General features: G+C 41.9%; 1 protein-coding gene across 2 annotated transcripts; it reads right to left on the bottom strand.

The window, feature by feature from the left end:
- Positions 1-485: 485 nt before the first annotated feature.
- POGLUT3 (protein O-glucosyltransferase 3) lies at positions 486-26,656 on the bottom strand. Of its 2 annotated transcripts, XM_003253096.4 has the most exons (8): positions 26,096-26,311; positions 18,885-19,082; positions 14,554-14,837; positions 10,420-10,636; positions 9,572-9,768; positions 7,704-7,898; positions 6,024-6,128; positions 493-3,324 (listed from the first exon to the last, which is right to left on the bottom strand). In XM_003253096.4, exons 1-8 carry the CDS (start codon positions 26,295-26,297, stop codon positions 3,199-3,201), a joined length of 1,524 nt encoding a protein of 507 aa, XP_003253144.1. In that variant the 5' UTR covers positions 26,298-26,311; the 3' UTR covers positions 493-3,198. The 2 variants fall into 2 exon arrangements, with proteins under 2 accessions (XP_030685356.1, XP_003253144.1); XM_030829496.1 differs by lacking the exon at positions 7,704-7,898 and having other exon boundaries at positions 486-3,324; positions 26,096-26,656.
- Positions 26,657-27,520: the final 864 nt, after the last annotated feature.

The raw sequence follows: 27,520 nt of genomic DNA, 5'->3' as shown, positions 1-27,520 counted from the left end.
ATTTTCTCATTTATAATTTTTGCAGAGGTTGTTTCAAGACAGGATCTTGCTCTGTTGTCCAGGCTGGAGTGCAGTGGCATGATCATAGCTCACTGTAATCTCAAACTCCTGGGGTCAAGCAGTCATCCCACCCCAGCCTCCCAAGTAGCTGGGACTACAGGTGTTCACCACCATGTCCAGCTAATTTTTAAATTTTTTCTTTTGTAAAGTTGAGGGTCTCACTATGTTGCCAGGGCTAGTCTTAAATACCTGGGCTCAAGTGATCCTCCTCCCTCGGCCTCCCAAAGTGCTGAGGTGTGAGCCACCGTGACTGGCCTTTTCTTTCTTCTAATGTTATTATAGATTTCTGCCCCTTAGGGACTGAGTGGTGATTTTGGTTCATTTATTCATGAAGACATAATAGAATCAAAATTAGACCAATGCAGTTATAGAAATACCAGGGCTATAAGTGGTTACAACCTCTTTCTTAAAAAACAAAAGGTATCTTTTTCTAATTTTTATTTAGAAAATTTATTTTATTTAAAAAGTATATATATACATATGTCCCAAGATATAAAGTTCTAAACATAGATTTAAAAAGAGCATAACGGAAAAAATATAAATATTTCCTGTTCCTATTTATATCTTTTGTGCATTTATTGTCTTTTCTAAGATTGGCATTTTTCTTTATTTTGCAATTTAATCCATACTTATAGTAAAAAAAATTTAAATATTATAGAAAGGTATAAAGCAAAAAGTAAAAATTCCCTTCACTCCATCTTCTCCTTAGACATTGGTGAATCTCCTCCCAAACTTTCAACCACATAGATACATTTTTGTTTTCAAACCAGAAAGCCATTAACACTAACTCTTTAAAGGCTGCGGCTGAATTGGCGAGATGAAGAATTATGTAGATTAAGGCTGCTGTCTCCCTAGAGAATTTTTTGAGGGATTCCACCTTTTTTTAAAGCACATCCTTCCTGTTCCACTCACTGAAGCTGCCTGGTTTGTCTCAACTTGCTTTTAACTATTAGGCCTGTTTGGCAGAGGCAATATAAATTTTTAAAAATTTAAGATGTTTAAAATGCCATTAGCCTTTAGCACCTGGAATTTAGGCAGAAAGGTATGAGGCAGGCAACCTTTCTTGCCATAACCCCAGTTTTGACAAGCCTCAAACACTATGTAGAATATTTAAGACACAAATTCATTAGGTATGGTCCCAGGACAGCTTGCTCTTACTTAATACTTGTGTGCTTGTGGTTTTGCACAATGGATGGGTATTAGAGTTTGCCTTGGATACTTGGCATTGATTAGACTGTTCTGAAATTTGGTTATGCTTAGTCAAAAAATTCTGTTTATTGTTCTTCAGCAAGAATAGATGTAACCACTTTAAAAATAGTTACATTGTTTTCCAGATTAAGTAAATATTTCAATTAGGAGAGTGCATATTTTTATTTTTATTTTCCGTTTTTGAGATGGAGTCTCACTCTGTCGCCCAGGCTGGAGTGCAGTGGTGTAATCTCGGCTCACTGCAACCTCTGCCTCCCAGGTTCAAGTGATTCTCCTGCCTCAGCCTCCCGAGTAGCTGGGATTACAGGCAAATGCCACCATGCCCGGCTAATTTTTGTATTTTTAGTAGAGACGGGGTTTCACCATGTTGGCCAGGCTGGTCTTGAACTCCTGACCTCAAAAGATCCGCCCACCTCGGCCTGCCAAAGTGCTGGGATTACAGGCGTGAGCCACTGCAACCGGCCAGAGTACATATTTTAAAATTGGGAATGAGGATAGCTCTTGTTTTAGAACATGCACTTTAGTGAACTGAACCTTGGACTGAGGGTTACAAGGAGTATGTAATGAGCTTTCAGGCTATGAGTCCTAAATCCTGACCCTGTCCTAAAAGACAGAGGAAATTTCCAAAGTCTTTATCTTAGCAATGACACCCACTGAAATAGAAAAGTGGTGGAGTGAGGAATGGATGCTTGCCTTTGTTCTTGGCCTATTATTAGTGAATCCCAAGATAGCAGGCTTCCTGAAGATTGTTGTAGAGGTTTTCAGTGTTTTCAAGGATCCCCTTTTCAGCTTAAAAATAATGAACGCCCTTCACCTGACTACAGTTATCTTTTACCTATTCAATATAGAGATAATGAATGATGCCTATAGCATACCTTCATCTACGTTAATAACTGTATTGTCTTTGTGGTATACAACTCAGATAGATTTGGAATTACTACCTTCAGGCACAATTTCTCCTTAATGTTGTCTCTGGCTTTGGCAAAATTTAGTTTAAAGGATATGAGTAGTGCTTTAAAAAATATTCCCTCCACAGTCTCCTTGCCACCTTTAATAACAGAGTCATTCTCTTCTTCCTTAAATATCCTTATCAGACTTTCTAAAAGGAAGCTGTTATTAATGAAAGCCAAAAGCAGCTTGTAAGAGGAGAAATTACGCAGTGACGGCGGGGGGGGAACCCTGAACAAATATTTTCCCTTCATAATTGGAAGTGGAAGAGAAAAAGTGAACAGGGGATAGAAACAAACCAATAAAATATGTAAACCAATAAATATGTAAACAGTTTTGCAGAGGCTGATTTATATTTTAGCAAGCCTCTCTATCGGCTATGATCCCCAAGTTTTCTTTTTAGAGAAACTATGATGCTGATAATAGCAGTTTTTACGCAAAAGATATTAATATCCAATGATATTTGGTAATGCTTGTTCAAATACAGGTTGAACATCCCTCATACAAAAATCTAAAATCTGAAATACTCCAAAATCCAAAACTTTCTGAGTGCTGACAACACCACATGGGTCACTAAGATAGTGACACCTTTGCTTTCTGACAGTTCAATGTATACAAACTTTGTTTCATGCACAAATTATTAAAAATATTATATAAAATTACCTTCAGAGTATGTGAACAAGGTATATATGAAATATAAATGAATTTTGTGTTTAGACTTGGATCTCATCCCCAAGATATCTCATTATGTATAGGCAAATATCCCCAAATCTGAAAAAATCTGAAACCTGAAACACTCCTGGTCGTAAGCATTTCAGATAAGGGATACTCAACCAGTACTGCTATATCCATCTACATATATAAAGCCACCAGGAGAACTAGTCCACTTGGTAGAGTCTTCTGTACTGTCCTTCACAGCTTAGATTCGATCCTTCCTTAAAGATGTAGCCGGGATACACAGGAGTGTGAATCTGGTCTGACTCAAAGCTCTTCTCTTGAAAGCTTTTTCCTGCGGCACTGGCAGATGGCTGTGCTATCTTCTGGCTGAGGAACAAGTTCCATTCCATCACGTACTTCGGGTTTGCTGGACTGGCGCTCAGCATATTTCTGAAATGCGGGTTTAAAGGGAACTGAAAGGTTAGTTCACACTTCATTCTGTTGACTCCCCCACCCACTCCCATCCGCAGTCACGCCGTCTTTTCTAGTTGCTGTGTGTCTTCAGACTAAAACCAAAGGTCTGGTTTTTAACTTTAGCTATCACAGGCACTAGTGATAATTCATAATCTAGCAAGAAACCCCAATCCACAATTTTATGTGTTGGTTGGAAGCCTCTACAAAAGGGATGCCAAGCCAGACGTCCCTACCTGAAACAAACAGCAGCTCTCAGCATTTATCTTCCACTTGTTAATGAATAATTAACTTTGTTGAATACTCAAGCCAGCAAACAAACAAGATAATCATCTGAAAAGTTGGCAGTCTCACACATCCTTTCCTTTAGGCCTATAGTCACACACATTTTTGAATGGTGACGTGTGTGTGGAAAGTTCCTCCACTGTGGCCCTGAGTGAAATATTTCTATAAATGAAGTTGGTTTGTTTTTTTTTGAGACATGGTCTTACTCTGTCACCGAGGCTGGAGTGCAATGGCGTGATCTTGGCTCACTGCAGCCTCCAACATCCTAGGCTCAAGTGATCCTTACATCTCAGTCTCCTGAGTAGCTGGGACTACAGGCGCATACCACCATGCTCGGCTATTTTTTTTTTCATTTTTTGTAGAGTTAGGGTTTCATCATGTTGCACAGGCTGTTCTTCAACTCCTCGACTCAAGCAATCTGCCTACCTCACCCTCCCGAAGTGCTGGGACTACAGGCATGAGCCACCCTGCCCAGACATAAATTGGATATTTCAGTTCAATGATTCCATGTCCATTTCGCTGTATATTCCTGGTACTGGACCAAATGCAACAAAATGAGATAAGCCTAATTAATATTTTAGAGAGAGAAATTCCTACCATTAAAATGGAAACTATTTGGGAGGCTGAGGCTGGAGGATTACTTGAGGAACCAGGGCAACATGGCGAGAGCTTGTTTCTAAAAAAGATAAATAAATTAGCTGAGTGTGGTGGTGTAGTCCCAGCTACTAATGGGAGACTGAGGTGGGAGGGTGGAAGAATTGCTTGATCCCAGGAGGTTGAGGCTGCAGTAAGCTGTGATCATGCCACTGCACTCCAGCCTAGGTGACCGAGTAAGAAAAAAAAAATATATATATATATATATATTTATATATATATATTTATATATATATTTATATATATATATATATATATATTTATATATATATATTTATATATTTTTTTTTTTTTGAGATGCACTTTGCTCTTGTTGCCCAGGCTGGAGTGCAGTGGTGCAATCTAGGCTCACTGCAACCTCTGCCTCCCAGGTTCAAGCGATTCTCCTGCCTCAGCCTCCTGAGTAGTTGAGATTACATAGGCATGTGCCACCACACCTGGCTAATTTTGTATTTTTAGTAGAGACGGGGTTTCACCATGATGGCCAGGCTGGTCTCAAACTCCTGACCTCAGGTGATCCACCCTCCTCGACCTCCCAAAGTGCTGGGATTACAGGTGTGAGCCACTGCGCCCGGCCAAGAAATTGTTAAAAAAAAACTGTTTAACAATTAAAGCTACACCAACAGAGGGGACAGACCAATTTAAGGGAAGGAAGAGCTGCTTCTATTAAATAGTGTAACATCATTTTTATTTTTCTATGAAAATGAAAATATGAGAGGGTGGTATCCACAAGCATCTAGGGAAATTTACTTTTACTATGCCTACAGAAAAGTAAATTTAGGTTAAAAACAAGAACATAATTTCCTTTTTTTATCTTTCCTGTCTAGATTTTTCTGAGTAAAACTCAAGGTAGTTACTCAAAAGACCAATCCTCGGATTCCCAATAAACACTGTACTTCAGGATTCAGCCCTAAGGTGTTAGAACTGTTATACATATTTTTCATTAGTTTGTTTGCTATAGCAAGCTAAATATTTGCATTCTGCCTTGTACTGTAAAAGGCATGAATCTTAAGCATCAAGGAGAATAAGGAGGTGACATTTTGAGTAAAAAGGGATGTTAATGATCTCCAGTCCAACCGTCTTGTTTTCCAGATAAGGAAAAATGTTTTTCTCTGAGGTTCCAGAACACCTACACTAGGAATTCACTAAAGCATTTAATAAAAGAGAGCACTGAGAAGATGGGAGGAGCTGCTAATCTATATTTGTGAGGGCTCCCAGCATCGTTTTTCAGAATATGCAATAAAGATGAAAATATGGAGGCCACGGCTGGGCGTGGCGGCTCACACCTGTATCCCAGCACTTCGGGAGGCCAAGGCAAGGCAGATCACCAGAGGCCAGGAGTTCAAGACCAGCCTGGCCAACCTGGCGAAACTCTGTTTCTACTAAAAATACAAAAATTAGCTGGGCATGGTGGCGCATACCTGTAATCCCAGCTACTTGAGGCAGAACTGCTTGAACCTGGAAGGCAGAGGCTGCAGTGAGCTGAGATTGAGACACTGCACTCCAGCCTGTGCGACAGAGTGAGACTTCCTCTCAAAAAACACAAACAAAAAGCAAAAAAAAGGGGGGCCACCAAATGAAGACTTAGCACTATCTTTCCCTAGGCAAGTGCCTTGGCTTAGCCAGCGGTCCGTAGGCTGACTGTGAGTCCTTCAGGAAGCCAGGCAGGAAGTGTACAGGCCAAGCGGGTAGTCTGAGGACACCTGACCCAGCAGTGTGGACGGACACTCTGAACTGACCTGCAGTACTTGGTAATAGTAGCAGTAAAGCCTGTGTGGCTGTAGTAGGTCCCTAGCCATCAACTGTCCTTCTTTTGCAATCTTCTTGGCTTCTTCATCATTTTCCTGAAAGGTTAAAAAAAATTAAAATGAATGAAAATCACTACTGCGACCCACAAAGAGAGGGTTAAGTGTGAGGTGGGACAGGTGTGGGGTTGAAAGTGAACAGCATGGGAAAGACAGAACATAATGGAATTATAACTTAAGAATGAGGCTACAGGGGCCGGGCACGGTGGCTGACACCTGTAATCCCAGTACTTTGGGGGCCCAACGCTAGAAGATCACTTAAGGTCAAGAGTTCGAGATCAGTCTGGCCAACGTTGTGAAACCCCATCTCTACTAAAAATACAAAAATTAGCTGGGTGTGGTGGCGGGCACCTGTAATCCCAGCTACTCAGGAGGCTGAGGCACGAAATTCCTTGAACCCGGGAGGCAGAGGTTGCAGTGACTGGAGATCATGTCACTGCATTCCAGCCTGGGCGACAGAGTGAAACTCTGTCTCAAAAATAAATAAATAAATAAATAAACTAATAAATAAATAAAAGCATGAGGCTATAGGAAGAGACAGAGTATTTTCCTAGACATCTCTGTTAAAGAGAAATGATCACATGTTTGGCTCCTCTTCCACAGTACTAGGAAACCACTCCTCCCCACAGTGCAACAACCCACATGCAGCCCCTATTGTGACCATCTTGGTACCTTCCTGGCCACCCAGGAAGTACTCTTCAGCTTCCTCATCTGTCCCACCAGCCTATTTCCTCTCTGCATGACAGTAGAATGAATCCGTTTTCATGTTATAACATCTTTTAAAAGCTCCATGCAAATACGCAGTCAGAGCCAAAAAGTTGTGTTATAAAATGGTAGCTATAAAAGACTGTATTGCTTTTGTAACCAAAAAATTCAGTCATTAGTACCCACAGGCTGTTCATTCAGTACCAGAAATAGTCAGCGTTCCTAATTATCCTTTTGGAAAACAGTTAATCTTCTACAACGCTGCCCGCAGGTAAGCTATTTGCGAGCAACTGAGGCTCTCGTGAAGGGTCACAAAAGTGATTCTGCCTCAGGTGCCCAATTATTTCTATAATCATATATTGTTTCTTAGAATCTTAGTATAAAGTCTCATAATGGAAGGGTACATTTTTATAGTTTTATAATAAAATGCAACAGCTTTTTAATACTTTTCCTTTTAAAAAAGGAATTCCTATTTTATAGGAAACGTGATTCTTGTGTTGTGTAACACACATTCATTAAGAATTTGTGCCTTTTTTCTAACTGGGGATAAGAAAAGAGTACTGTAATTGCCTGAAATGTTTTCCTGTTCATAAAGCACCTTAACTGTGGGCTTTCAGTCAGTAATTTGCATTTTGTATGTTCTTGTTTGTATGTGTAAACATAGCATTTAGAAAATCTGTATTTTATATAAGGCTGGACTTCAAATCTTCTGAAAATCTTCAAAAATGTTGATAGAGGGTATGCAAAATGATTCTGATGCTGATTCTTTAGAAGGGAACAGCAATTTCAGAAAATAATATTTCTTTTCATTCCATTGTGTCAAATCAAATTGTGTTGTGATGGAACTCATGTAACTAACAATGATGAATTTATTATTGCTTAAAGAAATAAAAACTGCTGGAAGCATACCTTAGCCCATTTAACTTTCTCTAATAAATCACTCAGATTTCTTTTAATTGGAACATAATGCTTCCAAGGTTCTAGTGCCATGTAGAAATGTTCATAATATGGCGAGTCCTGCTTTAAAACCAGACTGTCGCCCAGCATGAGATATGGGTATCTGTAAGCAGCCACGGTCCCATCCACATTTACTTGATACTTGTACTGGAAGATGAAAAACAAACATAAACAAACTTTCAGTAGTCATTTGCTTCACTACTGCTTCTCATCAACACTGTAATACCAACTACAGAGGAATTTTCCATTTTCCAACTTTTTTGTGTTTAAAAGTTTTATTTTATAACTTAATCTTCTCTTTATATGAAAATCACAAGCAGCCTTTCTCAGATTAATTTTAAGAAATACGTTGTTTAAAGGTAAGATGCTAACTTTTTGGAAATAGGAGTGAAGACCTATTTCAATCACGTCTCTGTACTATGGAATCCAGATTTCTGTAACCAGGTAGGAAAACTATTTTCTTTTTAAGTTTTAATTAATTAATTTTTTTTTTTTGAGACAGTGGATTGCTCTGTCACCCAGGCTGGAGTGTAGTGGTGTGATCTTGGCTCACTGCAACCTCCACCTCCTGGGTTCATACAATTCTGGTGCCTCAGCCTCCTGAGTAGCTGGGATTACAGGCACCCACCACTGCAGCCAGCTAACTTTTTCCTATTTTTAGTAGAGACAGGGTTTCCCCATGTTGGCCAGGCTGGTCTCAAACTCCTGACCTCAGGTGATCCGCCCGCCTCAGCCTCCCAAAGTGCTGGGATTACAGGCGTGAACCACTACGCCCAGCTAGGAAAACTATTTTCAAAATTCTTAAAGCTTAATACTGATAACAATGAACACCTTCATTTATTCATTATTTCATTTGTTCCTTATACGCAGTCTATGAAACAGGCAGGCATTGTCTCTATTTTACAGTTTTAGAGCTGAGGAGATAGAAACCTGGAGACATTTAAGGACTTGGGCAAGGCTGGCAACACAGTAGGTAAGCTGTCTGCATACTTGTTGGGTTAATATACTTGTTTTCCATTTCAAATGCAGTTTTCATAGGCATTAAACCTCATTCAATTAGAATAATCTGAAGCAGGTATTATTAACCCCTTCTTTTTGTTTTTACAAATGAGAAAACTGGTATTCAGAGAAATGTATAAACCTCATTCTCGGAGTCCAAATCCCCTGTTCTACTCATTATATCACTCTGGGATGAAGAGGACACACTCCCAGATTTGGTAAATAATTTTTTCTTAAATAATTGGTACAAGGGAGTTTTTCAGCCCATCAGGTTTTGTCACATTGTTCACATCTCTCCTCTGGGCCTCGTCATAATGCTCTGAAGGAGTAGGCAGGCATCACACGGGTTTAAAGACCAAGGCACCAAGACAGGAAGGTCCCATAGTTGGTGGCAGAGGCAGGATTAGAAGCAGGCCTTGAACCCTAATCCCAACTCCCACTTCACGTATATGGAATTTATGCTTTTCCTATTTATAAAAGACATTTGAGATCACTTTATGTAAAAGGTATTTATATTCCCAGTTTATGAAAGCAAATACAAAAAAAAAAGACAGAAAAACGAAACATAAATACACCAAAATCCCAGGTTAATCCTGGTACTATATTTTGAGAATTAAGTACAGTTCTGAGCTATTTGGTAAACTTAACAATGAAAGAAGGAAACCACAATGAGTTTTGTAATTCCTGATATCTAATAAGAAAGTGTGAACATGTGTGTCAGTTCACAAGACAGCAGAAATTTGCTGAAGCCCACCTATTTTGGTAGACTTTTAATACAATTTTATCACTTCATATCCATAGAGGAAGACTCAAATGCATACCTTAAAGAAATCAAAGAAACCCATCAACTTGGCTTTTCCAAGCTCCTTTTCTTTCTCTTGGAAAAAGAAATATCCTGTAATTCCTGCATCTAGTAGCTGAGGATTTTCTTTGGACAGCTGTACCAACTGGAGCCTCTCCTCTCGGCTGTCTCTACCTCTGAAGAAAGCTCTCTCTGTTTTATTGATCCAGGAAGGCCCTACAAGTTTGAAGCCATAAAAAAATTAGGATTATGAATTTGACATTTTAATATGGTAAGCATAATCCTCTTTAATCTACCATTGTCATTTAAGATGCTAAAGCTCTTTTATCATCAACTCATCTTCTAAAGTAGATGCTATTTCAACAAAAATATGGGATTGAGTCTCAATTTGCCAGAAGTACTTTCAAGTTTAGAGTTTAAAAAAAACAGGCTTTTTATTTGCTGTATTATATAAAAGAATGCTCTAATTTCATCCATTTGTCTGCTAGTGAAAGCTCACACAAGTATTGGTGTATTCTGTTGTATAATACTAGGAAATACTTGAAATAATGTCGGACCATGTTCAAAGCAAAAAGAGATTCAGTGACTTGGTCCACTCACCAAGGCATTAGCTTCTTCCATTTTCTGTGTTTCACAATAAAACGTGAGCTAGGCCTTTGTTCTTATAAAGGGTGACCAGAAAAAAACTATATAACTGAGGAACATCCACAAATCTTTAATCCCTAGGTTGGTCAGAATTTTGAATACAAGACTTTCTCTAATATGCTACTGAATGCAAACATATATGTATAACCCACTCTGTCTCTAAGCTTTTTCTTCATTAATTAGCCTTGCATTTCCCTGAATACCTATATTTCCCTGAATTACCTGTATTTCCCTGAATAGAGAGGAGATCATTTGTAACACCCCGCATGGCTTCAAGCATGGAATGGGTGATGTCATACGTTGGAAGGACAACATCTCTTGAATCCAGAGAGCCACACCATGAAATGATAGGTATAGGGCTGGGGGTCCCATTGACTTTTCGATGCTCCAAGGGCCAATCTCCAAGATTAACATAAAATTCTAAATCTGGGAGAAGGACCTAAATAAACATATAAACAAATATCAGTGCTGGGAAGATCTCAGTCTTTGGTACTAAGTACAACAGTTCTTTGGTTTTCTTACATATTTTTGACAGGGCTAACCATTCAAAAACAGTAAGAGAAGAGAGAAGAATGCCTGTCATTGACAGAAGGCCTGTGAATTTGTCACCTGTGAGGATCCTACATGACAAATTCATTTAGCCAGGAGTCAGCTACCTCTGTCCAGAGGTGCATGTAAAATTCAATGTTTGAGGCTGGGCATGGTGGCTCACACCTGTAATCCCAGCACTTTGGGAGGTCGAGGTGGGTGGATCATCGGGAGTTCGAGACCAGTCTGGCCAACATGGTGAAACCCCGTCTCTACTAAACTTACAAAAATTAGCTGGGCTGGTGGCAGACACCTGCAATCCCAGCTACTCAGGAGGCTGAGGCAGGAGAATCACTTGAACCTGGGAGGCAGAGGTTGCAGTGAGCCAAGATCGCTCCACTGCACTCCAGCCTGGGTGACAGAGCAAGGCCCTGTCTCCAAAAAAATAGGAAAAGAAATAAAATAAAATAAAATATAGTGTTAGAGAAGTGAAAATTGTGTAGAGAGGTAAGAATGAGTAGCTTCAATACCCCTCTGCCAGCTGCCTAAGCAAGAGATTCTACAAAGTTAGAACCAAACCCTTGTTTTCCTTCACTGCCCCCGTCTTTACCTCATGTGCCCTTGCCTCTGGAACCTGCCAGTCCATTTCCATCTCCATGGTCAATGTCTCAGTTTAGGCCCTCATTGTTTCTTGCCTAGATTGTTGCAATAACTTCCTTACTAGGTGTTCTGATTCTGGGCTCTCCATACTGTAATCTGCTCTCCACAAGGCTGCTCAGATTTCCAAAACTAAAATTAATTCCAAAACTAAAATTTCTAAAATAACTTGGTTAATGTCACTACCAAGCTTAACAGAACCTTAAGCCTATGGCACAAGATCTCAACTCTCTGGCTGGCATTCAAGGCCTCACAATCTTGTCCCAGCTTGGCTATAAGCCTCATCTTTCATCTGCCCACCTACCAGGAAACCTTAGGCTACTCTCTGAAAATGTATCCACCTCAACATGTAATTCCCTTCACTTGGAATGTCTTACTTATTTAACTTGGCAGTCTCCTTTCTCATCCTTCAAGCCCAGATCTAACACCACCTCTTCTATGACTCACCCTCCTCAGGCACTTAAACCCTAGGTACTTACTTTTCTTGAGGCCTGTCATCATATTGGGATATAATTATTTGTTTGTATTCACATCCCACCCCCACTTCCAAACAACAAAAACAAATCCCACTAGAGTGGGCTACTCAAAGACTAGGACTGAGTCTCATTTATCTTAGATTTATTTCTTCCCCAGCCACTGGGCAAAGAACAAAAGGAAAGGGCAAGAGATGTGAATATTCACCCTCTCGCTTCCCTGTCGTTATTATTATTATTATTATTATTATTATTTTGAGACAGGGTTTCACTCTGCCACCCAGGCTGGAGTGCAGTGGCGTGATCTCAGCTCACCACAACCTCTGCCTCTCAGGTTCAAGTGATTCTCGTGCCTCAGCCTCCCAAGTAGCTGAGACTACAGGTGCGCGCTACCACACCTGGCTAATTTTTGTATTTTTAGTAGAGATGGGGTTTCACTATGTTGGCCGGGCTGGTCTCAAACTCCTGACCTCAAATGATTCATCTGCCTCAGCCTCCCAGAGTGCTAGGATGACAGGTGTGAGCCACCGTGCCCAGCCTCCCTGCTATTATTTATAAACTCATTAATAAACTCCACATTGGAAGTGCTCACTGTGGAGTAGGGTTTCTCAAGCTCATATTATTGACATTTGGGCCTGGATGATTCTTTGCTATGGGGTTGGGGGGTGCTATCCTTTGCATTGTAGGATGCTTACCCACTAGATGATAATAGCAACCCCTGAGTTGTGACAACCAAAAATGTCTCTAGACATTGACAAATGTCCTCTGAGGGGCAAAATCATCCCTGGTTGAAATCTACTGCTATGAAGCCAGCAACATGGATTAAAGAGGCAAGAATACAGGGCACAGTTGACTAGTTGTAGGCCAGGAAGACAGCACTACCTTTAGGAGCAGATGCCCATCATATGCTCGTATCCTCACATTGTGGGCTGGTGGTGGAGGGGTTGGGGACTGCTATTTAAAGTAAGAACGACTGCAGCCACACAGTCAGCATACTTGGGGAATTGTATCACATATCAGGAAAATTGTGGGTTTTTTTGGTTTATAAAACTTCCTTGGCCAGGCGCAGTGGCTCATGCCCAACACTTTGGCAGGCCAATGCGGACGGATTACGAGGTCAGGAGTTCGAGACCAGCCTGACCAACATGGTGAAACCCACTTCTCTACTAAAAATACAAAAATTAGTGAGGCATGGTGGCATGCGCCTATAATCCCAGCTACTCAGAAGGCTGAGGCAGGAGAATCGCTTGAACCCGGGAGGCAGAGGTTGCAGTGAGCCGAGATTGTGCCACTGCACTCCAGCCTGGGCGGCAGAGTGAGACTCCATCTCAAAGCAAACAAACAAACAAAAAATCTCCCTTTATGGTCTCTCTGAGTAAGAAAGATAAATATTGCCCACCTCCATCCTTCACCCTGTATGATCAGAAACGAGAACAAAAGGTGGTTTAAGTTGCTCTGCTTAAGAGGAATTTGGAGTTCTGCAAATGTGGAAAGAGAGGCTAAATAGTGAGATAAGGGGGCGCTATTGGGGGATGTGGAGAGCCTGAAAAACAGGGGGCCTAACCACATTAGTGAGAGGCTAAGACCTTAAGGTCAAGGACAGCCCTGAGAAATTCCCAGAGGCAAGCATGGCTGAGAGTCTGATTAGTGCAGAGATGTCTATTTTTAAACATCAGGGTTTTTGTTTGTTTGTTTTTTAGTATGCACTGGTGAAAAAAAAAAACCTGTCTCTGGTAGCCCAAGCTTTGACAAAATGTTCCATGCACGCTGTCTTCTAGGTATGCTTAGGGTAAAACAAGGAAAATGTGTTCTAAGTTCAAGTCATTTTGAGGTGAAGAGAGGAAAACAGCTGCAGAAGGTGAAATCTAAGCAGGAGTAGTATTCAGCAGGAACAGAGAACTTAAAGCGACCTCTTGACACAGTTGTGCGTGCCTATAGTTCCAGCTAGGACCAAGGCTGAGGCAGGAGGATGGCTTGAGCCTAAGAATTTGAGACCAGCCTGCTCAACACAGCAAGACCCCATCCGTATTTAAAAATAAATAAATAAATAAGAGACTGTTCTGTTTGGATACTGTAAATATAGACTATTAAAAAAAAGAATAAGAAGTAACCTTGTTATAAATGTCTGGAAGCTCAAAGAAAGCTTGGGAGTGTCCTGTATGGCATACCTCCCTGGGATGGGGGCTCAGCCACTTTATTTAATTTATTTATTTATTTGAGATGGAGTCTCACTCTGTCACCCAGGTTGGAGTGCAGTGGCGCAATCTTGCCCCACTGCAGCCTCCACCTCCCGGGTTCAAGCGATTCTCCTACCTCAGCCTCCTGAGTAGCTGGGATTACAGGTGCCCACCACCACGCCCAGCGAATTTTTGCATTTTTAGTAGAGATGGGGTTTTGCCATGTAGGCCAGGCTGGTCTTGAACTCCTGACCTCAGGTGATCCACCCGCCTCAGCCTCCCAAAGTGCTGTGATTACAGGTATGAGCCACCATGCCCGGCCTCAAGCCACTTAATTTTAAATCTTACAGGAAAGTAAGATCCACAAAGGTGGAGAAAACGATGAACACTCAGGTTGCCAGTATCTTAGATGCCCATTTCTCAGCCTGAAATCTGTTTCATCCTTTGTCATTATAATTCTAAACATTTAAGTATTATACCTAAATAATTAAACTGTATTATCCATTCATTCATTCTCCTACCTTTCTTGTCAATGATAACAAAATCTCATCAGAGAACATCTTGAAGTCTGTATATTTCCCTAAAGATCTCCGGTAAATATGGTTATTGAGAATCGTGTAATGAACAATGGCTCCTCTCTCGTCCCCAAACCTTTTGGGGACTTCGTTTAGCATTTGCTGGAGATTGATGCTGGGAAAGGAAGCAAAATCTTTTGCGATCTGTGGTTCCTTGGTTGGACAAGAAAGAGTTTTCTGCCAGACCTGAGAATCTTCCGGACACTCACAGTACTCGTGGTACACTGGTCCTAGGGAGGGAAAACATGAAAAAGGCCGCACTCCATTAGCAAGCACCACAACATAGGGAGTCACTTCTGTCTCTGCTTCTTGGTGAATTCTAAGATTATCCAGCGATAATCTGCCCTAGTCAAATCAGTGGTGTAAGTGATTATGTTAGAGTCCTACACTTTTACTTTCCTTTTCACACCACCTTGGATAAACAGCTTAGTATATGCCCTCTCCCAATCTAACCTACTCTCGGTCACTTAGCTGATAAATTCATCTCTAGTAAGGTATAAATGGCTGGCAAACATAAAACAACTTACCTTTTAGCAAGGAGAAAAGAACATATTAATTTTTAGACACTATGTAAACCAAAAATAACATTCTAAGCCTCCTAGACCATCCAAATGGATCCCTCCTTTTGGCCAAGGGCATTCCAAAGTTAACCTGAAAAACTAGTTTGGCCATGAAGGGAAAGGGGAACCAGGCATGCCTCATTATACCCTCCTCCCTTTCGGAATTCAGGCCCAGCTGACCAGCATTAATATCAACACAAACTTTGTTGAACTGACTCTTTAAGTCTAATAAGAAACATTTGCAATCTCTTCTCTGTTGCCTGCTACCTGGAAGCCTCATCTGCATGATAAAATCTTGGTTTCTACAAACCCTTATCATAAGCCCAGACATTCCTTTCTATTGATTCAAGTCTTTAGACAATAACTTAATTCTTTCAACCAACTGCCAATCAGAAAACCTCTGAATCTACCTATGACCTGGAAGCTACCCCCAACCCCTCCCAACCACCCCCACCCCTTCGAGTTGTCCCTCCTTCCCAGACCAAACCAATGCACATCTTACAGGTATTGATTAATGCCTTATGTCTTCCTAAAATGTATAAAACCAAGTTGTAGCCTGACCACCTTGAGCACAGGTTCTCAGGATGTCCTGAAGGTTGTGTCATGGGCCATTGGTCATTGAGTATGAGAGATGGGGAACAATAAGGTAAGCCCTACAATTCCTACAGCCTACTGCTTAAGGGAGCTTCGAGGCTGTAGTGCAGGGAGGGGGACGGTAGGCAAAAACAGGTAGTCTCACTGAATTGAATATTTGGCTCAGAATAAAGCTCTTCAAATATTTTAGAGTTGGACTCTTTTCTTTCTTTCTCTTTTTTTTTTTTTTTGGTGGCAGAGTCGCCCAGGCTGGAGTGTAGTGGCGTGATCTCGGCTCACTGCAACCTCCACCTCCCAGGCTCAAGTGATTCTCCTGCCTCAGCCTCCTGAGTAACTGGGATTAAAGGTGAGCACCACCACGTTTGGCTAATTTTTGTATTTTTAGTAGAGACGGGGTTTCACCATGTTGGCCAGGCTGGTCTCAAACTTCTGACCTCAGGTGATCCACCTGCCTCGGCCTCCCAAAGTGCTGGGATTACAGGCGTGAGTCACCACACTTGGCCTTAAACAATAGCTTTTAAGGCACTAGGTATTAGGCAATGAAGGACAATGAGTCTGAGAGATGGGGAACAAATAAGGTAAGCCCTACAATTCCTACAGCCTACTGCTTAAGGGAGCTTTGAGGTTGTAGTACAGCGAGGGGAACTGTAGGCAAAGCCAGGCAGCCTCACTGAGTTGAGGAGACAGAGCTGACAGTCCAGGGAGACCAACGCAGCTCTAGACTTTGTAGGACAGAGTATCTAAAAAGGAAGCACTACACAGAGAGAACGTTAGAGATCTGTAGAAGGTCCTCTTCACATATTGAGCAGAACATATGATCAGTGCATTTTGGATGAGTTCTTCCCCTATACTGATTCTAAAAATAATACAGTTTAATTATTTAGGTATAACATTTAAATATTTAGAATGATAATGACAAAGGATGAAAACAGATTTCAGGCTGAGAAATGGACATCTAAGATATTTGCCACCTGAGTGTTCATACGTTCTTGGGGAAGACAGGGGAAGAACCCATCCAAAATGATCAGAGAGAACAGTACTTACCAGTGGGTACCAGCCAGATTGGAAAGCCTCCTAATTCATAGGGCTTGGGTAAAGTATGCAGAAGGGTATTACCTCAGTAGCGGGGAATAATTAGCCCTAGACTAAACATGGCTCTAGTCCTGCCTAGCAAACTGTAAAAGCAAAACTTGGAAGGATTAAACTATTTCCCAGTAATTTAACTGCACCCCAGAAAAGAGCTCAAGAAGACGAAAAAGCATCAAGAGGTGAAAACTACACTGTATAGGATTGACAACAGATTGTATATTGCAGAAGAAAAGATAAGATAATTTAGAGACAGTAATAGAAAGCATACAAAATGAAACAAAGAGAAAAAAGAACTTAAAAAATGAAAAGAGTATCGATGAACCATAGGATAGTTTCAAGCCCAATATATGCATAATTAGTATCCTTGAAGGTAAGGTGGAATGGAACAGAAAACATATTTGAAGCAATAATGGCCATAATTTTTCTAAATTTGATGAAATTTAAATTACTTGGATGATTTAAATTCCAAGAAGTTCTACAAATGCAAAACACAGGAAACATGAAGAAAACTGCACCAAGGCACATAATAATCAAACTTCTCAAAAGAACTGATAAAGAGAAAACCTTAAAAGCAACACAGATGAACAAAGATAGGGAAAATGCTAGATTTATTGTCAGAAGCAATGCAAGTGAAAAAACAGTGGAGCTGCATCTTTAAAGTATCAAAGAAAAAAACCCCATCACCCTATAACTGTAACTAGAGACAATGTCTTTTAAAAACAAAGGCAAACTAGGCTGGGTATGGTGGCTCATGCCTGTAATCCCAGCACTTTGCGGAGTCGAGGCAGGAGGATCACTTGAGCCCAGGAGTTTGAGACCAGCCCAGGTAACATAACAAGACCCTGTAGAAACAAAAAAATATTTTTTTAATTAGCTGGGCGTGGTGGTGTATGCCTGCAGTCCTAGCTACTCGAGAGGCTGAGGCGGGAGGTTTGCTTTAACCCAGCAGTTTTTGTTTCTGTTTTATTTTGTTTTGAGACAGGGTATCTCACTCTGTCTCCCAGGCCGGAGTGCAGTGGCACGATCACAGCTTACCGCAGCCTCGACCTCCCCGGGCTCAGGTTATCCTCTTACCTCAGCCCCCTGAGTAGCTGGGACTACAGGTATGTGCTGCCACACCCAGCTAATTTTTTGTAGAGACAGGTTTTTGCCATGTTGCCCAGCCTGGTCTTGAATTCCTGGGCTCAAGTGATCCTCTGGCCTCGGCCTCCCAAAGTGCTGGGAATATAGGTATGAGCCAGTGCACATGGCCTAGCCCAGCAGTTTAAGGTTGCAGTGAGCTTTTTTTTGAGATGGAGTCTCGCTCTGTCACCCAGGCTGGAGTGCAGTGATGTGATTTTGGCTCACCGCAACCTCCACCTCCCGGGTTCAAGCGATTCTCCAGCCTCAGCCTCCCGAGTAGCTGGGATTTCAGGCATGCGCCACCACCATGCCCGGCTAATTTTTGTATTTTTAGTAGAGATGGGGTTTCACCATGTTGCCCAGGTTGGTCTTGAACGCCTAAGCTCAAGCCATCTGCCCGCCTCGGCCTCCCAAAATGTTGGGATTACAGGTTTGAGCCACCGTGCCCAGCCTGCAGTGAGCTTTGACTGTACCACTGTACTCCAGCCTGGGCCATAGAGCAAGACCCTGTCTCAAAATAAACAAAAAACAAACAAAAGGCAAAATAAAGTTTTTTCAGACATTCAAAAGCTGGAAGAATTCATCACCAGCATTCTCACAGTAAAATAAATATTAATAAAAATCCTTTAGGCAGAAGGCAAATGTTACTAGACGGAAATATGGATCTACGCAAAGGAATGAAGAGTTTCACAAATAGTAACTACCTGGATGTAAATACACAAGATTTTTTTCTAATCATTTAAACCTCTTTACTTAATTTTCTTTCCCTTAAAATTTAAATTGAGCTCCAGGAGGTATGTATACAATGTTTACTCTACTGCACATGACTTTGAGGTCATCAGGTTTAGGCCATTCTGAAAGGCATGGGACCTACACACAAGGCTGACTCTGGAGTATATAATAATCACTTACCTTTCAAAATATAGGGAGACTGAGCCACATGTTCATTACCATAAAGGACCTCTATCTTCAGCCCTTCATCGACAGTTTCATACATCCTATATCTCATCAAAAATGTTCCATCATTCCTGTCCAAAGGCTTAGGGACATGTATCCGGACCAATTCTTTAGGTGAAAGAGATTTGACTACTACTTTGAATGATGTTTGACCTAAAAGGAAAAGAAATATAAACAACTCTACTATGTCATGATTATGATTTACAATTATTGGATAGGTGTTATTGGATAACTTAAATATGTTGCTTATTCCTGCAGCATTGGTGGTTAAAAAAAAAATCATTTCCTTTGGAAGATCTTTGAGGCCAGGAACTATCATGTCTGGTTCATGCATTTTTTTTTTTCTTTTTTGAGACAGGGTCTTGCTCTGTCATCCAGCTAGGAGTGCAGAGGTGCAATCCTAGCTCATTACAGCTCCAACCTCCTGGGCTCATGAACCTCCTGCCTCAACCTGCATCAGCCCCATGAGTAGCTGGGACTACAGGAGTGTGCCACCATACCCAGCTAATTTTTAAAATTTTTTGTAGAGATGGTAGGGGGCAGGATGGGTTGGAGGGGGTCTTGCTGTGTTGCCCAGGGTGATCTCAAACTCCTGACTTCAAGCGATCCCCACTGCCTCAGCCTCCCAAGGTGTGGGGATTACAGGCTTGAGCCACAGAGCTTGGTCTGGTTCATGTATTCAAGCCACAGATCAGACTCAACATTTGAATCATTAGTCATTCAATAAAGATTTACTGCATGAACAAAAGCAAATCATTTTTTAAAAGCAAATAAAAAATAAACTTTTTGCTTATTTGGTCTTTCCACCTTTGGGTAGAATTAAAGCCCAAATAGTTAAAAATCCATGGACTCTAAGCATGACAGATCTCTCTAGTTATCAAACTTCCTCCTTGTAAAATACACACAAGTTTCTTTGTATACCATTTCAGTATCTAATAACCTTCATTTCTTTGAAAATTTCCCTGTTTATTAAGCCCAAATTTCAAGTGGTACTTCTAAGCCCATTTCCTTACATAGAGATTACAGTAGTTACCAGACTCTTGTACAAGCTCACACACATACACACACACAAACACACACATACACATCTTTGTAAATGCTAGAGATTACCTCTGAGTCTGTTTGCTCAGCTTGAAATGAAACAGTTATACTATAGTAATCCATTCCACCTTCAAAGTTTTGTGGGGTTTCTGTTCTAGGTAAATAATACCTATTTAACAAACTTTCCCTTTCCTATTAGCTGACATTTAGGCTTTGAAATGATACTGTTGTAATTAATGTTATTGTGGCCAGGAATAAACTTTGAAACTTCTTCCTTCAGAGAGTGCAGTGGATATACCATTTAGATTACCATATCAAAGGGAAATGCTAAAAAAGTAATGAATCCTCTGAAATCCATAGTCCTAGCAAACAGAAAATTGTGACCAAAGTTGTTTTTCACTTCACATCTATCATATTATAAAATTTAGAATATTTAAAATATATCTTTTGAAATTACTAAACAAGTTTGTGAAATTCTTATTTTCTAAATCTAGTGAGTGTAATATGTACTTTCTTTTGATCTTTAAGGGTTTTTTTCTTGTGAGTCTGCAGAAAGGTTTCTCAGTCTCTTCAATTTAGTAATAACAACGTGGTATCTGACATCTTGCTATTAAATATTAATAATTGAGTACCAAACAGATACATTTTAGGATCCTTGAAACAAGTATGATAAAATTATGAAATAAATCTGATAACCTAAATGAAGTATAATAAACATGGAAGATGCTATAAAGTGGTAATAATTTAATATGAAATTATTGGAAATGTTGGCTAGTCACCTGAACTGCACAAATGAAACACATAAATTATTGCTTTGCATTATTTCCCACATGGTTTCAGAAAGGCAACATGGCTCAGCAGATCGAAATCTGCAGAGGAAAGTCTGGGAATTGCAAAGCCATTTTCATTGCTCCCTCCCCAAACTGGAAATGTACAAAAAGGTTTTCTTATTTCCTGATCAAATAGTCTTATTCTCCATACATTATTATTTTAAATAAACAAAACAGATATAAGACAAGAATATTATTGACTATGTGACTTTTGGGAAAGACAGAAAAAAATAACTAGCTTCAAAATGCGTCAATTATTTGTAAACTGAAAGTATTAGACTAAATAATTATGGTCGCTTCCAGTTGTAATATTTTTTGTCGCTGAAATATCATTTAAAAGTTACATTTCAAAATGTATGTATACAACTATAATATAGCCATTGGAAATATATATTTTAAATGTTCAGTTATTTTTTATAGTACTCTTTCATGCCTGTGTCATTGTTGACATGAAATTAATGTTAGAATCAATGCAAGGTAATATTGATCAGGACTGAAATAGAAATAAGAATTCTAACCTCATAAAAGAGAAAATGAGGAGAGTGAAATTTTAAATTGCTTCAAATGGAAGGCATGAAAATTCTCATTAGCTCTGGGTACTAATATAGTGGGATGGAATTGAGGCTCAACGGCAGGGCGTGGTGGCTCATGCCTGTAATCCTAGCACTTTGGTAGGCCAAGGCGGGTGGATCACAAGGTCAGGAGTTTGAGACCAGCCTGATCAACATGGTGAAACCCCTTCTCCACTAAAAATACGAAAATTAGCCAGGCATGGTGGCACACACCTGTAATCCCAGCTACTCAGGAGGCTGAGGCAGAAGACTCGCTTCAACCCAGGAGGCGGAGGTTGCAGTGAGCCGAGATCCCGCCACTGCATTCCAGCCTGGGCAACAAAGCTAGACTCTGTCTCAAAAAAAAAAAAAAAAAAAAAAAAGAATTGAGGCTCAGCTTGAGTTTTCTACTCAATAAATTCAAACTTAAGAAAAATAGCTAACTGGATGAGAATGCAGTGACTATGTGGACAAAAGGAGGTTGGCAGTATCAAAGTGTTACATCATTAGAATCAGAAATCTTGAACATGTTTGATTTGGTAAGAAATCAAAAGCATATTTAGAAATTCACTTAGCACTTTTTATGGTCTTGAGACTTTCACATGTATTTTCTATGTCATTTATTTCCTACAAGAAAGTTGAGGTAGGTATCTGTCACTCCCATTTTATAGATCAAGAAACCAATGCTCCAAGAAGTAAAGTAACTTGCCCAAGGTCACATACATAATGAGCAGCAGAGCCAATATTTGAATGTAGCTTTGCAGCAGTCACAGTTGGAGGAATACTTCTGGCACTTCGGATACAATGGAGTCATCTCCTCTTCTGTTGTTTAGGAAGCTCATTAAGGCTCTCTACAGCTGCAGCAAAAGTGTTGACCCCACATGGTCAAGGGAAACAAAATCCCAGAAGGCCAAGATGTTGTACCGTGAGGCTAAATGGAAATCCTCCAAAAATATCTGGCTAGCTGCCGACGAACACCCTCCAAGATCTTATTGTAAACTGACGTACAACAATCATATTAAGGACGATTTGACAAAACAGAAAAAGCAATGAAGTAGAAGTTCAAAGGGCTGTTCCTGCCTTGGCTCTGACACATTCGCTGTGGAGCCCACTGGGCAAGGCATTTTAGCTTCAATGAGCCCAGTTTCTTATGTGTAAAGACAGTAATATCTATCCTTCCTACATTACAAGACTATTTTGGAGGACAAATTAAGCAAGGCATAGTATAAAACACTAAACTACTACACAACCAGGAGGTAAGATTATTTTATGAAGATATTATTACTGATGAAGTTAGAAGACTGAGTAGAAAATAAGTATTTATATCCTTCCATCTTGATACATTTCAATCATCCCTCCCTCCACCCCTTATCTCTTTTCATCTACAATAGTTACTCAGCATCTCTAGCAAGCATTGTGCTAGAGACTGGGGATATAATAGTATCAACAGGTACTGCCTACATTCATAATTGAAGGAAATGTTCAATTTAAGCAAGAGTTTACTGAAAATAAAGATATAGTTTTTTCCCCCCACCCAAGGACAAAGACCCTGTAATTTCTGTCTGTGAACCCCAGTTTGAGATGTCCTGCTTTAGATCACTGAAGTTCACAGTATTTTTGTTATCTGGGTACTTAGATATATGTAGCATAATAGTGCCATTCAGATAAATTCTACACTGTCGAATGGGAGTGATAATAAGGGAAACTTTCTAAGTTGTGTACAACAAGCTACAGCTTGAGAAGATTTTTCCTCTTTTCCAATTAGTTCTTTGGTGTGTGTGTGAGAGACGGGGTCTCACTCCGTCACCCAGGTTGGAGTGCAGTGGCGCAATCTCAGCTCGATGCAACCTCGGCCTCCCAGGCTCAAGAGATCCTCCCACCTCAGCCTCCCCAGTAGCCGGCACCACAGCTGCGCACCACCATGCCTGGCTGATATTTTGGATTTTTTTGGTAGATGGGTTTTGCCATGTTGCCCAGGCTGGTCTCAAACTTCTGAGTTCAGGCAGTCTACCAGCCTTGTCCTCCCAAAGTGCTGAGATTAACAAGGCATGAATACCCAGCTATTCAGTTGGTTCTTGAAGAGGGAAAGACTTCAGGACTTGGAAGTGAATGTTGGTGGCAGAAATGTAAAACACTAGTTGGGTGAGTTTTCAGAACTATAGGGCAGCTTTTTAACTGGAAGCCAGAAATCAAGAGGCCTGAAAGGAAACAAAGGGAATCCAAAGGAATGAAAGTAAGGTTGTCCAAAAAGTCTTCATTTTGTTTATTTATTTAGAGAAAGGGTCTTGCTCTGTTGCCTAGACTGGAGTGCAGTGGCACAATCATAATGCACTGCAACCTTGAGCTCCTGGGCTCAACTAACCCTCCTGCCTCAGCCTCCCAAGTAGGTAATTTTAAAAATTTTTATTTTAAGTAGAGATGGAATCTTGCTATGTTGCCCAGGCTGGGAAATCTAAGACTAAAAAAGGTAAAAAAAGAAAAGTCATGGATCACAGGGGTAAACCATGCAGAAACATAAATGTAAATTTCCTTCTGTTAAGATATTTAATAGAAACTGTTTGTAAACTTTTTTGTTTGTTTAAATATATTTATGTATATATATATGTATACACAACTTTAAGTCATGTATCATTTGGATTTTAATTGAGAGTCTTTAACATACATCAAAGGTTGGCAAACTATAGCTAATCCAGCTCACTGCCTGTTTTTCTAAATCCTGTAAGCTAACAATGATTCTTACATTTTTAAAGTGGGATGGGCACGGTGGATTATGCCTGTAATCCTAGCTTTTGGGGAGACTGAGGCAAGAGGATCCCTTGAACCCAGGAATTTGAGGCTGCAGTAGCTACGATTGTACCACTGCACTCCATCCTGGGTGACAAAGATGCTGTCTCTTTAAAAAAAAAAGGGGGGGGGTTGGAGAAAAATCGAAAGAATAATATTCTGTAACTTATGGAAAATTATATGAAATTGAAATTTCAGTGGCTGTAAAAAAGTTTTATTGTAACATAAACGGGTTTGTTATATGTCCATGGCTACAAAGCAGAGCTGAATAAATGTGAGAGATGATATCACCTACAAAGCCTAAATTATTTACTATCTGGCCCTTTAAAGAAAAAGTTTGTGAAACCCTGATATGCACACATGCGTTTCTATCAATAGAGTCGGAATTATTTTACCTAAATGCATATCATACATATGAAACCAGTTGTCTGAGTATTTAGGGTCTAACTGGTAGACACGTTACCAAAGCAATGCCCAAAGACAACTTCAGGAGTGGTGTTCTGAATCAAATGTAGAACACAAGCCACTGAGGTGGTTAAGGGAGAGACAGATTCTTGCCTCAGCTCAAATTTCTCCAGTGGCTCTCTTTTATCTAGTTATAAAGTCATTTGCTTGGCATTCAAGGCGCTTGAAGACCAGAGGCTACAATCAACTAGCCTTTTCTGCTCAGTATCATTAAATCACAGTACTTATTTTCCCGAACACCACGGTCTCCTACGCCTCTGTGCTTTTGCACATGCCAGGGCGTCCACCTATATGCCTGCCCAGCAAACCTTCTCATCCTTCAAGTCTCTGCTCCTGAAATCTTCCTGGATTTCTCCAGTCTCTGGCAGTGCTTCAAGGTTGCCACTGCACTCTGTACATACCTTCAATTATCTTGTACAGTGATCAGTTATTTGCATGTCTTTGACCAACAGACTGTAAGTTCCTTGATGGGCAGGCATTGTCTTTTCATCCTTAGATACCCAGCAGAATTACCAAACACAGAAGTAGACATCAAAGAAGTATTTCTTGAATGAATGAAATTTTAAAAATCATTAAATCTAAAAGTGAATTATGTTTGGTTCCTAAATTCTCTGCTTTGCCCAACTATCAAGACGCCCTTACCCCTTTCCCAAGCTGGGACACACTTCTGGCAGCTATGTTCCCAGCTGCACTAGCAGGGGCAGAGGCACTGGGTTATTCTAATTGTCTCTTCGCTGATAAAACAAGGTGCTAGTTGGCCAGAGCCCTAAACTTAGACATACATTAGCAAATCCTGACTGACAACAGCGTGAAACCAGCAGGACAAGTTTTAAGAAGTTGCAAAGGTAAGACGTGAAGGACAACGTGGGAGGAGGACCGGGCAGAAGGGGATTCAGGACGAGATCCATCTCACCCTCGGCGGAGGGAAAACCGAATGATTTCTACTGAGTGTCCCTAGTTTCTGTAATCTGTTTTCAAGAACTCAGAACTAAAAAGGAAACAAAGAACTAACTCGTAAACCCCTCCTCCTTCCTACGGCTCTGACATTTCCTCTGCGTAGGAGTTCGTTGCTCCAAACCCATCAGGCCTACGCCATGTAATCCGACGCGATCCGTGGGCTTGATGACTCACCACTGGAAAGCGCTCCCTGCAATCCCTCACAGTTGAGACAACTAAGTCCGAGATGGAAGCCAACGTGTGACTCACGGCAGACTCCTTGTAAGGCCCGGGCGCCGTCCATTCGCAACATCAGTCACTGCACATTAAATGCGGAAGACCCCTTCAAGTTCATTCATTCATTCATTCCACAAACTTTCGTGGTGATTTTTGCCCGCTTTGAGTACGGGCGGGAGGAGGGAAGAGGAGCTGACCAGACCCAAAAAGGGGCGACACACGCCGGGGAGGGACGCCACGCAGGCCGCGGGCGGACTCCCGGGCGGCGGGGACGCGCGGGGACCCGGCCGCGGGACGAGGGAGGCCGGCGGCTGGACACTACCTGGGGGAGAGCGAGTGAGGTTCTGGCCCTCCGAGTTGACCGCCTGCAGGTAGAAATAGCGGACCGGCAGGACGACGGCCGCCTGCAGCCCGGGCCCCCACACCAGGCTCCGCGGCGCGCTGACCAGCACCTCCGGGGCCCCCGCGGCCACCAGCAGGGCGAGGCGCAGTTGCAGCAGCAGGGCCCGCGGGAGGCGGCGCATGGTCGGCGGGGCACAACTGCGGTCCAGCTCTGCGGCGGCGAGGAGGGGCGGGCAGCGCCGCGGGCCGGGCGGGGACTGGGGCCCACCGCGGGGCGGGTCTTTCGGGCGGGAAAGTGCGGCGCAGGCTCCTTTTCCCGCCCGCTGTCCCGCCCCGGATCCCTCGGGCGGGAACGTGAGGCAGTGCCGCAATCACCCACTGCGCGCCCCGTAGGGGTCGACGATGGGCGCGCCCCTTCCTCCCCGCAGCCCCATAGGCCCCGTGGAGGAAAGGGGTGGAGGGGTCCGCACAGAGACCGAGGCTGCGAGTGTGCGCTGGCTGTTTATTGCCAAGGCCTCAGGCACGCCTGGCCTCCACCTCTAGTGATCTTTCCCTTTCTTTTTCTTCCTTCCTTTCCTTCTTTATTCTATTTTCTTTCTCTGTTTTTATACAGACAAGGGGGCTGGCTCTGTCGCCTAGGCTGGAGTGCAATGGCGCGACCACAGCTCACTGCAGCCTGGAACTCGTGGGCTCAGGAGATCCTCCCGCCTCAGCCTCCCGAGTAGCTGGGACTGACTATAGGCACACGACACCACGCTGGCTAATTTAATTTATCATTATTATTATTACTATTTGTAGAGACGGGGTCTCCCTATGTTGCCCAGGGTGGTCTTGAACTCCTGGTTTCAAGCAATCTGCCTGTCTCGGCCGCCCAAAGTGCCTGGATTACAGGCGTGAGCCACCGGGTCCACCACTCTGGTGTTTTTTTTTTGTTTTGTTTTGTTTTTGTTTTTTTTGAGACGAAGTCTTGATCTGTCACCCAGGCTGGAGTGCAGTGGCGCGATCTCGGCTCACTGCAAGCTCCGCCTCCTGGGTTCACGCCATTCTCCTGCCTCAGCCTCTCCGAGTAGCTGAGACTACAGGCGCCCGCCACCACGCCTGGCTAATTTTTTTGTATTTTTAGTAGAGAAGGGGTTTCACCGTGGTCTCTATCTCCTGACCTCGTGATCCGCCCGCCTCGGCCTCCCAAAGTGCTGGGATTACAAGCGTGAGCCACCGCGCCCGGCCCGCTCTGGTGTTTTTAAAGGACGTAGACCCGGTGGTGGTGGTTGTGGGAGGATGAAAGGGTCCCGCCCAAGATCGATGTAGTTTAGGGAAATACCTTTTCCCAAGGAATGTCTCCGAGTTTACAAGATGAGAGCCAAGGTCACGCCCCCCGCCCTCCCTCACAGCCCTCTGTTCACAG

Source organism: Nomascus leucogenys, chromosome 15 (genome assembly GCF_006542625.1).
Source record: "Nomascus leucogenys isolate Asia chromosome 15, Asia_NLE_v1, whole genome shotgun sequence".
In the NCBI taxonomy this organism is placed as follows: Eukaryota; Metazoa; Chordata; class Mammalia; order Primates; family Hylobatidae; genus Nomascus; species Nomascus leucogenys.
This window is presented reverse-complemented; position numbering and strand designations above follow the sequence as displayed.

Coding starts and splice junctions, on each gene's coding strand:
- POGLUT3 (XM_003253096.4), bottom strand. CDS start 26,297: ATGCGCCGCCTCCCGCGGGCCCTGCTGCTGCAACTGCGCCTCGCCCTG. Junction 19,083..26,095: donor CCTCACTCGCTCTCCCCCAG/GTAGTGTCCAGC, acceptor TTTTCCTTTTAG/GTCAAACATCATTCAAAGTA. Junction 10,637..14,553: donor TGTTATCATTGACAAGAAAG/GTAGGAGAATGA, acceptor ATGTTTATTTAG/GTCCTTCTCCCAGATTTAGA.